Below are 13,662 nucleotides of genomic sequence, written 5' to 3'. Positions count from 1 at the left end.
TGGGACCCATAAAGTCCCTGAGAAAAAATTGATGGACATGACATTCAATTAACCATAAACAAGTTGTGTATTTGACAAGCCGCTTTGTTGCTGTTGGATCGTGGTCGTGGGTTTGGCAGCCACGGTGCTGATGGATGATGATTTGTTACATGAAACACAGCTCTCAGGAGAAAAGCCCACTTCAAATATTCACTGTGTGACATGGGAAATGCAATCAGATGCTGCCAGAAGTCATAAAGAAATTATACAGCACGCTGTGATTGACCTTCTAAGATGAAAACGCATTTCAGCTCCATAGGAAATGCAGTCGACAAGAGTCATTTATAATCCAGCTACAATAATTACTAAACCATTATTCAATGACTGCTGAATCATTTTTTTCTTGGCAGACTTCTTCCTTGTTGGCAGGAATGATTACCCTTGGTGCTGCGATATCGTGAAGTTTAGACAGTTTTTCAAGGAAAAGCATGAATATAAATGTGTCCGTTGACTTCAGACACAACGCTCTGTTTATTCTCAGTTAAAAAGTGAATGTTGTGGAATGCTCAGGCTGAATACCAGTGAGGTTTCCCCTCGTGGCGAGGCCAGTAGCAGGTGGTGAAGTGAGCCATGTGCACTCTGTGTGAATGCTGTGGTTGTTTTGATAGTTAGAGCGGGGCTCTGTGTGAAGCTGGCTCAGGACACACAGAGAGAGAGAGAGAGAGAGAGAGAGACAGAAATAGACCTGCATCACCACCATCACACACTCCCACAGCTATGAAGCTCCTGCAAATATACACCAAATATTCAACTCACAATAAAAGACCACGGCAATTATCATGTACGTTTCTGTGGGGCAAAGTAAAAATAAAAGATGGCAGTGACCTAAGGGAGCTTGCGTCTCTGCACCAAATATCTACCTGTGAGTAATGAGCTCCATCATCAGAGGAAGACACTCACCACACTAGCACTCTAGTTGACTGAACATAAACATGGAAGACAGGACTGCTCCCCAAAAGTGAAACCAAAGCGTCTTGATCACAGCCTGGTGGCTGGCTGCAGTACATGTCATAAACCAAGCCTCCTCCATGTTAGTGGATGGTGCATGGACGAAACCAAAAAGTCAAAACAAACGTCAATGCATTTTTCCTAAAGATGGTTTCTGCTGTTGACATATTCCTTTCATACGTATGTTTTTTCAGGTAAGCTTGTGTTTAATTCGTTATTTGATGCTATAAAATCGGAGTGAATAGATTAGAGTAATTGGTCAAGCCTTTGTATCGGCGGGACTTCAGTACAACAGTTCTATCAATACAACCTAAATCGACTGTGCAGACTCTGGCTGCAATGCACAAGATGGCGACAATCTTATCCTGGATATTTTGGCTTCATTTCTCGATAGCCGTATAAAGATGAGACGTGTCTTGCATCTTTATGAGGTTTGTAAGTCGTGATGTGTGACATGTGCTTCCGGGGTCTAAGCTCTGTTATTTTCAAGATGCCACAGGGCTGTAACTGTAGATCTCAGATGGAGGCTTACATAAGATTTATGAAAAAGGTTTGACTGCTGGTATGCTAACGTTAGCTTAATAGACTTAGCTGGGCAGCACATAAGCAATAACTGTGTGACGACTGAAATGAAGTTGATGAAATTAGTTGGTTTGGACCAAGATGTGGATATACGTCACATTTAACAAGCAGATATACAGTCTTTGGTCACACCTGATCAATACATGTGGTTTTTAACATCTTACAAAGCAGCAGAGGAACGCTCAGACACACAGATTGTTCAACAGTCATGTGGATGACAGATATTCTTAACTATGTCAGTTATTTTAAAGAAAACTGTCATCCCTTACTCAAAATCCTAATTGAGCACAAGGTCTGGTCACATGCATTCATGTGAATGGTGCAGCTCCTGTGTGGCTTCACAGGGATGAGCTGCAGTGCACTTGAGTGTGTATACTGTATTCACAGAGGAAACATGCAACCACCAGATGACTGTGTTGAGACAGGGGGTTACACACACAGAACCACACAAGAGTCAGCCAAAAGGAAAGCAACAAGCACATACCTCTGTATCACTGTTCATTTCTATGTGTGCAGCCATATTATCCCTTCAACACCAGCGGTATTCCTTCAGTCTCACCAGGCAGTAGAAATAAGAGACAGATAGCAATGAAAAGGGTCTGGGAAAGCTCCTCAGTCTCAGTGTCACTTCTTTAGTTTCACAGCACCCCGGCATTACATAAGCACACCCATTTATTCTTGCCTCACCAATCAGATGGCATCCAGGTTTTCACTACACATAACTTCACTACGCTTGGTCTGCAGACATCTTCTTTTAAGACACAGGTAAACCTTCAGTCTCTTCCACTCTGCCTATGGAGCGTTTCAATAACTCCACCCTGCTCTCCACTCTTTTGGCCAGTCTCCAGCTGAAATGCAAATGAACAGCAGCAGCAGCAGCAGCAGCAGCTTGGTTGTGCAGAGACGTCCTGACTTGAGAAGAGGTGTTGCTCTGTGGGGCGCTCCACAACATCTGTCCCGTTGCCTCTGTACAAGCCTGCCGTGCCCTATTTCTTAAAGCCACATGTGAGACTTCAACACACAAATCTTCACACACACACACACACACAAATGTCCCAGATGATGCAGAGACAAATCTAATTAATTATAAACGGAATAATGACGGTTAGGAAACCAATCAAGGTGGAGAGATGAATCTGATTCTGTGAAAACTCAAAGATATGCGCTCTGAGCATCAGAGGAGAACAACAACAGTATACACACAAATTCTCACAATGGCCGTCACATCCACAAACCTCCCAGCTGGCCAGTACCAGGGCAAGAGTGGCACAAAAAGAATCTGTGTGTGTGTGTCAATGGTGGTGAGTAAAAATGACTCGTGGCCTACATGCTACAAATAATCTTTTTATCTAAAATACACTGTCTCTCACACACACACACACACACACACACACACACACACACACACACACACACACACACACACACACACACACACACACACACACACACACACACACACACACACACACACACACACACACACACACACACACACACACACACACACACACACACAAGTGGGCCACAGCACAAAGCTTTTCCATTAATCTTCATGGATCTCTGTGCTTACAAGACGCATTCATTCTTAAAGAATTAGGATTTTGAGATTAAGTTGTGATTGCTTCGGGTTCAGTACAGAAGTGAACAGGCTCAGTGTGTTTAGGCTACGACACAAAGAAAAAATCTCGGCTCGTGTTGTTTCTGGGATCTAATCTTAAGAGTTTTAGTTTATCGTGATCAAGCAGGAGGGTGCCGAGAAAAACGGAGATCAGCTGAGAATTCATTTTGTGCCTGTGAGAGGAGGAACTGAACGTAACGTGATCCCAATCTTAATCGCTCTGACTGCGAGTGTGCCAACCTATACAACAGTAATAACTACCATAAGTAGTAGACAGGGAGTAACACAAATAGTATCGGGTGAACAGACGTGCCCGTCCAACAAACCACACAGTGGGCAACTCTCACTTAAACCCACATTTAACACGTGCACAGAAATGGCCTGAGTGAGAGGAGGGAGGAAAAAAAGACATGGGCTGACAGACGTTACTTCCTACAAGCGAAGATGGGGCTTTGTTTTAATCCTCTGGCTGGACCTCTTCATGGTGACGGGTGGTGAGTATCATGGACTGTCTGAAAGGGCTGACAGTGCCCAAGGGATGGATGGCTTAAGATATACAATCTCACTGTATGTGATGGCCTGCAGACACACACACATACAAAGTACATGAAGACATCACACAGTAGGACAGATGAGACATGACAGTTAAGTGTCATCTATGTTGCCGTGAGGCTCACATTGCCAGTTCTAATTAAAATGTCTTGTTGTGCCAGTTTACTCTGTACAGTCATCTGGCTCGGGTCCATGCAGCAGAGCTGGAATGAGCCACTGCACAAACCAGACGAGCAGCCAATTTAAACATTTTAAACACCCAGCAGACAAAACCAGGGAGGACATCTGAGCTACACAAAGCTAACCTGCACAAAACACAGCAATGTCTGGGGTTACACTAGAAGAGAATGTCTTTACTCACTGCAGAGGATTTGGCCGTTGTCCCCCAGTGGAGCAGATAGTGGAGCGAGGGCAGTGCCCCCTGCTGTTATGACTACAAACAGCTTGACTTTGTTGGACATGTATCTGCATGTGACATTCACAGGGTTGTATACTCACATGGCCTCTTACACACACACGTCTGTTAATCAGAGCACTTACTAAGAACCTTAATAACATTTTTGTTCTATCTAATTGTCTCAGTAAACCATGACAGTAATATAAGATGCAGTACATCTGATCCATGCGACTGATGCAGCTATTAACGTTATTACATTACACGCATGCTTTTCCTCATGTGACACGAAAAAACGTCTCCTACTCCCTGTTGTTTACAACCTGGAAATGAATTTGCCAGAGGTCTAGACGCTCACAAATAGGTAGAGTTGAAATTAACCTTTTAATGAATATTAACCAATCCCAGCTGACATTGGGCGAGAGGCGGGGGTAAACCCTGGTAACGTCAACTGTCCATCACAAGGTCAAGATATAGAGACGAACAAACAATCACACTTACACCTACATGCAATTAGAGTCACCAGATAACCAAACCTGCATGTCTTTGGACTGTAGGCAGAAGCCAGATAACACACATTCTGACCCTCTTATATTTATATATAATATAATATGGAACAAGTGGGAAAACATTTGAGATGACATATAAAATGCTCTAATTGATAAATCAAATGTGATAAACTATTTACGCATAACATTCAAAATCTAAACTGGTCATACGTGTAAGGCAAAACATTTAAAATCTCACATCACTGTTTGAGATCTTGGTTATAAAGTGCATTATTATTGAGGCTGTAAATATAATACTGGACTTATGTTTCCCATCCAGCCCATTTGTCCATTTATCTTTAATGAGCACTCAGGCTTATTCATACAGATTCATACTGTACAGCAGTTGTGAAAACGAGGGCAACCTTCGACTTTACATGGGCAGTCATGTGACCACAAGATTTTACAAAGAATAAAAACCTGTGTAGCTAGAGGCAGACATGAAATGTGCAGAAAACATGAATTGGACATACATTTTCTGTGGAGCTGTCTGAGAGAGAAGCCGGCTGAAACATCTGAACTACAGAGTAACGTGCGGAGGACACTAACGCCCTCTGAAGCAGAGATCTACCACCTCGACAGGAACATCAATATTGTTCTTCAACAGCGAGGAACGAGGAGACGCTGGATCTGCTGAACTTACACTTCCTACACTTCCTCCTCCATTCAATTAAGCCTTTTAATCTAACAGAGAGAGATTCCTGTTGGAAGGGACTTCAAGTATTTTCTCCCTTTGTTTTCTTTCCCCTTAAAAATGTGGAATGGTGCAACAATGGCCCATGTGAGTGAGGGGGTTTCCGCTGGACATTTTCCAAAACAGTCATGTGAAGGTTTAAAACAGTTTAACAGAGGAAACAGCTATTATTTACAGTGTATTGTTAAACCTTCAGATTAATGTATTGCATAAATTCAGGCACTGTCACCTGTGGCTTGTCCAGTCTGTGTCTCACATGGACTCACACCAGCTTGGCCTGCAGAGACCAGCTGGTCCATAATCTGCCTCAAGACCATTTTAGCTACATTTTTAGTTCCGCAAAGAAGGTTCTGCTTTCGTTTAGTTTGTCCTTTATTTAGCAGGATAACACATTACACTACCTGATGTATTACCGTGAAATTTGGTGGAAGGATGCAGTACGGGTCTGGACAGATCTTTGTAAAGATCGATATATCTATTATGATATGTATATATACTGTATAGATGGATTGTGGCTGGGTTTAAGATGGCAACTCTGTTTATTTAGCATTAGTCTGAGGAAGAGCCTCCTGCTTGAAACCTCACTGGCAAATAAATGCTTTATTGGGAGCTTTATGTTTATGGATTTTGTCTCTTTCAAATGCTTTGTTGATTCAGCACCCGTCATAAGATATTTTTATTGGATGTTGGTCCCATTTTGGGTGTCAAAGAGAAGTTATTACATTTCGGATCATAGAATTTTTCACAGTTCTTTAACATAGGGAGATAGGGCATCTTTGACAATTGACTGATTTCTCATTCATGGATTTTAATGGAATTAAAATCAGCAGCTGGTAAATTTATCGTGTTTTCATTAGGCGGGGTTTCTTTTGTGAGATATCTACAAAACATGCAAAAAGAATCAGAGTGAAAACAGCAGAAAATTAGAGCAATTACAGCCATATGAACTGTATTCTCGACATCTGGGTGTTTGTAATGTTCTGTAATCGTTTGATAAGTCTGAGCCGCACCATTAGCAGTGGCGTGATGGTGTAATGAAACCTGGCCAAATTATGAAAGAATCACTCAAAAATATTGAGCAGGTTTTAGGAGTCAGCACACACAAGGTGATGAAATTACACTTCAAAAGCAACAACTAAAGGTGTGGTTTCCACTGAACTCAGTACAAACATATTATTCCATAACCTCTGGCAAAGTCAAGCACCTTTAAATGACTTTTACTGTTTTTCCTCAACCATTATTCTAAATGAGAACCAGGAATTTGGCTCCAGTGGCTCCCATATCGCTGAACGAACGGTCTCAGAACACAAGGAAACCACAGACAACAAATTGCATGACTGGGATCCAGTGTTTAAAACGTGCTGTATTATTTAGACTGGTGCTGCAACCTTATATGACTTAGAAAAACCAACACCTCCAAGACAAAAGGCAACGGCAGACAAAACAAAAGTCTGACATCTGCAGGGCGGCGGTGAACTATTTCTCCCCCCATTGAAAGGAAGTCAGTGGGTTGTTGTGTGGTCAAACTACTGCTGCGCTTAATTCCAACCAATCCATCTCCTACGTTACATTGAACACCAAACCACCTTGTGTGATTGTTGGCTCCTGCTGGGTCTTATCAGAGCTGTACTGGAGTCTGAAGTCAGAGCCTCAGACCTGCTCAAACAGTGTTGGCATTGTGTCTTAAACAGACTCAATAAGAGAAATTACATCAGAGTCTGGCCTGAGTTTCCTGTCTTTCTTAAAAAGAGCCGACCGAGTGGAAACAAACATTAAGTAGCTGAACTATTCTCAGGTTCATTACTTTTGTAAGAGCAGAGGAAGAAACGATGTTGGAGGTTTTACTGTTCATTACATCATGCGCAATACATTAAACATGTTTGACTGCGAGTTTGCACTGCAGGCAGAGCACATGCCTGTTGGATAATTTGTGAAGTTAAACAATGTGCACTTTTACTGATACATTAACATCATCAGGTCTATTGAGCTTCACCTTCCAAAGTTTGGTTGAATGTCTTAAAAGACAAATATGTGCTTTTGCTGATTTCAGACCTCTATAACAATAAACTGAATTAGGATGCATACCCTCTATGATCTCAGTTAACCATTTAAAAACTGCCTTGGGAAAAAGGTTTTATAAGGTGGAAGAATTCCTCTAAATGAGAAACTGTAGAGTGAACAGATAAAACCAGTCCAACAGTTTTCTCACTTCTTGAGGCCATGTTCTCCTTAACTGCAGGCGCCTGGAGGGTGCTTACATTATCTTATAATATGATATATAACTTGCAGAGGTGATGATGGTTAAAGTTTGGTGGTCAGGAAATATAGGGTAACTAACATGAACATATTTTAATCTCATAATGTCATTCAACAGGGAAATCCTCAACATCTGTTAGGATTCAGAATGTCCAAGATGTAAGCGACAGGAGGTAGAACTACTCACAATGTACAGGAATTTCTTATGTAATGACCAGAGTAGCTGCACGCAGTGCTCCCCCAAGAAGCCTTTAAACTCAGTTATGTTGTAGATTAATGAATAATGTATATTTAAGATTAAAGCACACAACACACGCTCATATAAAAGTGAAGCCATAACAAGTCAGATATTTGAGAAAGTGTTAAATTCTTATAAAAGAGAAACAAAAACCTGAGAATGTGAGAGAATATTCCTCTGTGCCAACCTCTTTCCAAAGAAAGCACAATTTTCTGCACCGACCTCGTAGACGTCTTTTGGTCTGTAGACATCAATAAATAAAGTTTGAGCTGAATAAAGAGATACATCTACAATAGGCAAACACTTCTCTCCCAATGCAAACAAGATTATGACATTTTATCTGGATCGAGTATTTGTGAAGTGAAAGGCTGCACTAGTTTCCCTGCTACCCCTCCTGGGTCACCTGGGGTCGTCTCCCTGAGGTGTTTGACTCGTACGTCAAAGATTGTTATGCACTTAACGGCGTCATTGATTGACAAGCAGCAGAGTCCAAATTGAGCTGACAAGAGCCTTTGATTGACAGTCCAGACATTGAATGCAATGTCCCTGTGTGCTGAGGATTATGAAGCTGTTAGCATAATAAGCAGGGGAGCTCTCTGGTCTCAGACTGACCTGTAAAGCCTAAAAATCACCCTAAAGCTGTTGTAAAGGCGAAGGGCTGTTTGACTATGAAACCAAACACAGCTCTTACATCTGGATTTCAACTGTGAACAAGTCGACTGGAGCTGATTTCCCACTATTCTGACTTTACAGTGTCTCATGGGTAAGAAGAGTCTGTTCTTCAGCCAGGTAGTCTGACGCACATGAGTTATAAAAAGGTAACGTTTACATTTAGACTATTTTATGTCACACACGTTTCTGCTTATACTACTAGAATCGCACATATCTCCACCAGGATCCAACAGTTTCTTATTGGCCATGTCCCATTTGTCTATGAAGATTCATGTAACCCTCATCTGCAATTTTTTTGTAATCTGCTCATAATCACACACACAAAAAAAAACAAAAAAAACAACAAAAAAACAGGGTGCGTCAACATAACCTCCTTGTCGGTTATAATAAGGATTTAGATACGTGCCAATCTGTGCCTAACGTATACCCTCAACAGATGGCGGTGGTGACTTCTGGGGCAGTGCCTGTTTGGCTCAGGCTCAAACATGTACTACACATAATTGTTCTCTTCCTCCTTCTCTTTCCATCTGTTCTCCTCCTCTCGATCGTAATCGGCTTCTCTAATCTTGATGCCCAAATGACCAGGAGCCACACAAAAAAAATACCCATAAAAAAGGGTTGGAAACCTCAACACAAGTGCCCACACACACACATGCGATGCATTGCCAGCTGAGTCATCTGTGATGCCAATACTTTAACAACTCAAACATACGTCGTGTTTAATCAAGATGCTGGCCTTCATACTCCTCTTTGTTACATAATTGTTAACCTATCTGGTTTACATCTGTTTTTATATCTGAGGAACATCTGGCGGCCAGCAGCAGATGAAAATGCCTCAGCTCTCACTACCGAGCATTCCTTTGACCTCAGTAACACTGCCACCATGAAAATACCAATCCCAACACACACACTGCAGGTACAGCCCAGACAGTCATTATTAAACTCACAGCCTTCCCAATAAAGACTCCTGAGAGGACATCACACTGAGAGAAGCAATGATAAACAACCAGGTCTTGAGAATCAGACAATAAATGTCAATATCAATGTCAAAAACAAAAGGCAGGTTGATGATCACATGATCAGCGTCTCTTCCTCCTCACATTATAAATTAGCAGGGCTTGTCTGTGAAACAACGCCTGTGCCATGCAGCCGAGCTGATCTCACTTGCCGTCACAATGCAGAAGACACGCTACACTTACCATTGTGCAGATGGCCAAGACACACACACATGCGCGACAAAGTAGAGGACAGCGACTGACTGCAAGCTGCTGCGGGTCTGTGCAGGCGAACCATTTGTGCCTCCAGTTGCAGCAGAGCTACACAGTCTCACAGCCAGACGTTAATAATGTAATGCTGAGCACAGACACATGCTGCATGCATCCCGGGCTGAACAACTGCTGCTGCTGCAGAAAGGAGCAGCGATGGTGGGGAAGGAGAGGAGGGAGAGGGCTGCTGGTGTGTGAGGGTCAGAGCAAAGGTGGGAAGACAAGCTGGGAAAAACAATAGGTGGGAGCTGGCATATCCAAGACCAGGCATCTCATGTTAAACTTCATGACAGGTCCCTAATTTTAGGAGAATTTATGATTTTAATTAAGTTTAAGAAAATTCAGTATTAATTCTGTTAAATACTATGTAAATTCCCGAGTTCTACTTCTGTGATTGATGTGGACACAGTCCTTTTTCTTCTTGAGTAATTCATCTCTGAACCACAGTACACATCTTTATGGTTTCTCGTGTGCCAAAGCAAATAATCAAACCAAAGTTAAGCATTGGGATTAACAAACCAATTTAAGCAACAATTGAAGCTTTAACCACTGTGGTTTAAAAGATGTGGCGAGGGATGTCATCTCTATTTTGTTTAGCTAACTGCTGCTGTGGCCCAAGTGTGTTTGGGCAGAGTTAGAGGGGCATGATGATATTTATTTAGACTGTGCATGTCCTCCTCCCTCACACACAAGAACAGAGGTTGACACTCTTCGATGGTGCAGTGTCAGAATTACTGTTTAAACAACCCGTCATCGGGCTTGTAAGAAGCTTTGAGCAGGCCATTAAATTACTTTCTTTTCAAAAAGGAGAACAAGGGCACAATGAGATGTGTGAAGAGCAGCTGCAGATTTCTGCACAATTCTTGAATCAAAGAGCACGAAATTATGTACAGCACATGTTGTGCGTCACCAGCACTGACACCTCAAATAAACAGGGTGTCAAGACAGCGTCAAAAAGGAAATTGCACGGAGTCAATGTGACACCTTTGGCATCGTGCAGAGTCTCTCACAGTAAGAACCTGACAAATTAAATCATACCATGAATAATGCTAAACTCCAGTGCTGAAATGAATCCTTACTATAAACTGGTTATTAAACTGGCAACATATTAAATCTGCCATTTTTTATTAGGAATTACTGAGTTTCATCATCAGCATTTTAAGATGACAAGACGTAAATGTAGTGAGAGTTTTACATCAGGATCTTTGCAGATGTGAAAATAAATGCACAATGAGTGTCAGACAGAAGTTAGTGTTAAATGTTTAGTGTCTCTTTTCTGTCTGTGATGAGTCAATAACTGTCATTGTCAGGTGTCTGTGAAAAGTATGTCCCAAGCAAAAAGATCTTATTCTTAAACTGGGCCTTTGCAACTTTAGGAAGGTACAGCTGAGTACATCCAGGATAGGAAAAACTAGAGTTAGCGTGGATAAATAGTCAACATTAAAGTCTGACTGATAAATAGGTTGTAGAATATCTAGGCTTGATTACATTTTATTGTCATAAGGGTTTGAAAACAAAATCTAAGGAATCTGTTACAAACTTATGTTTTGTATGTACTGTATATTAGCTGATATAGCGGTATCAGATATTGTGTTCTCTCAAACATAACTATATTGTCATCTGTCTCCAAAAGTCCATTGCAGTCAGGCTCTATGTGTACAGTATATGCATTATTACTCTAAAAATGAAAATGTAGTCAGGATTCTTAAATACCTACCAGCCTATAAATACTTTCTGCAGTTGTTCCCCTTATCTCCTTAGTTGGATATATATTTTAATCATTTGATGCCTTTATTCAATAGCCAAGCCCGACCACACAAACCTGGCCTGACTGCAAAGACGCTGTGGAGACAAAGTGACAGGATGATGAGTGACCTTTGTGATGGCAGCAGCACAGAGTGAGAGGCTCGTGTGGGACTGTATAAGACGCCTCCTCAATGGAGCTTCAGTCAGACACGGGCTGCTCTGTGAGCTAAATGAAGTGATGAACTCCAGTGTGTAACAGCCTCGGGTTCTCGCGGGCTGCTGGTAACAGGAGGGACTGAGCCACCAGGGCACAATGTGACAGTGATGTGAAGAGAGGGAAGTGGGTTAAGGGCAAGTTACGAGGAGTTAACAACGGTCACAGAGAGGGAAAGAGTAGAGGAGGAGAGAAAAGCCTCTGAGCAATGTAGAGACGGATGCACAGAGATCAGAGACGCCCAGAATCAAATACCATCTCATAACTATCCACGAAGAGGCTGTTCTTTTTTCCCCCGTCTTCAGCTCAACTATATCCATCGCAGGCACCACTCCAGAAGGTTCACATTCCTGCATTTCATTCAACTCTGCTCAATTAGAAAAGTTAAATATGGCTATAATAACCTACAACATAAGTGAAATGCACATAGCAAAATGCTTCCAGCTCTGTTTCTGCATCTGTTGCAAAAGTCCATCCACCAGATGTTCATCGTATAATCTCCATAAACTAAAAATAGGAGATTTATGTTGCCGGACAAAATAAATTACTTTCACAGTGGATATACAGACACACACTAAGATTATTCACAAACAACATACACACGCACACATATGTGTCTCAAACATGGTGAACTATTGTCGTATTTAACTCTTCAGCAGTGAAAATGTTTGAGTGTATTGTAATCTATGTGGGTCATGAGGTATTGACTGTGTGTAGAGTCACTGATACTCATCTGTCAGGGTTATACCCGGCTCACACAGGCCATTGGTCCTTTGTTGATGTTTGTTTAAATGATTGTGCGATGGTCGAACATGTGTGTCCCTGAGTTAGGCTGTAAATGTGTGGGCTTGTGTTTATGTTCTGACATAAGCTATGTATGTCTCTGTATGAGGGGACAGATTGTTGAGTCTAGCCAACAGCTGTGATGTGCTAACAACAATAATCTAGTCACTGCAGACACATCTGGGATGTAATGAAAAGAACGATCAAATGTGAAAGTCACTGAGTGTTTAAGGGATCAGATTTTCATATGATACTAAGGCACATAAACAGGGTCTAGACAGATTCCTCAGTGGCAAGTCAGTGATGGATAATGTCCTTATCACTGCATTCTATGGATTGTTTCTAGATTTGAGGTAGCATTATGGACAAATAGTACAGAACTGCATCAGCCAAAACTCAGTGGGGCTGACATGCACCTTCAAAATAAAATGATACTTTGTTACGTGGAAATGTTGCTGTGTTACAGCAGCTAAAGTGGATAATGAAACTAGAAACTCAGAAAAATTAATGAATGGGTAAAGATATAATATAAACTGAGGAATGTATGAGTAATAGAAATATACAATGCATACAATGTGGGCAAAATGTACAGTTCAATACATCAGTTAAAATACTGACTTGAGTATATTGTATTATTTTAAAGCAGCGGGCCATTTCAAAATTAAACATACGTACATTAGCCTTGCCATATCAGAGAAGCCAGCACACACAATGGATTCTAAAGTTCTCTGCAAATGCAGCAGCTGATCTTTGGTGTCCACATAAATAAGAAGTAGTATTCTAGAAGGAAGTTATTTAATGCAATAAGAAAGTATACACCCTTCTCATGTACCTCCAAGATTTCTTCAATAGTAAAACCTAGTATTACCTCAGTTGCGATCATTGCATATCACAAACAGGTGTTCAACATACCACCTGGCATTAGGGCGTTGGCCAGATTAGAGTAGTTTAGTATTCATAATGCGGATATGGGCCATTGTGATGTCACGTTGCATCATGATGGTACAGAAGCATCAGCTTGATAATTGACCTGGTGTTTCAGGAGCTTCAGGAGCAGTTTTCCCCTTTATTGTTGACTTTATGCTTTTTACCTTGCAGAACTCACAAAAA

The 13,662-nt window shown here is 41.5% G+C and overlaps 1 protein-coding gene across 5 annotated transcripts in view; it reads right to left on the bottom strand.

The window, feature by feature from the left end:
* septin4b (septin 4b) overlaps positions 1-13,662 on the bottom strand; it is a 43,313-nt gene that overhangs the window by 13,051 nt on the left and 16,600 nt on the right. Inside the window, exon 1 of one of the 5 annotated variants that reach the window (XM_053422719.1) lies at positions 9,744-9,766. The exons of the other annotated variants lie outside the window; for them this stretch is intronic. Within the exon in view, the coding sequence (XP_053278694.1) occupies positions 9,744-9,746 (3 nt within the window). The 5' untranslated portion in view covers positions 9,747-9,766. Of the gene's footprint in view, positions 1-9,743; positions 9,767-13,662 lie in introns of those variants that run through there. 5 annotated transcript variants of the gene reach the window in all.

This window comes from Pleuronectes platessa, chromosome 5, assembly GCF_947347685.1.
Source record: "Pleuronectes platessa chromosome 5, fPlePla1.1, whole genome shotgun sequence".
Taxonomy (NCBI): Eukaryota; Metazoa; Chordata; class Actinopteri; order Pleuronectiformes; family Pleuronectidae; genus Pleuronectes; species Pleuronectes platessa.
This window is presented reverse-complemented; position numbering and strand designations above follow the sequence as displayed.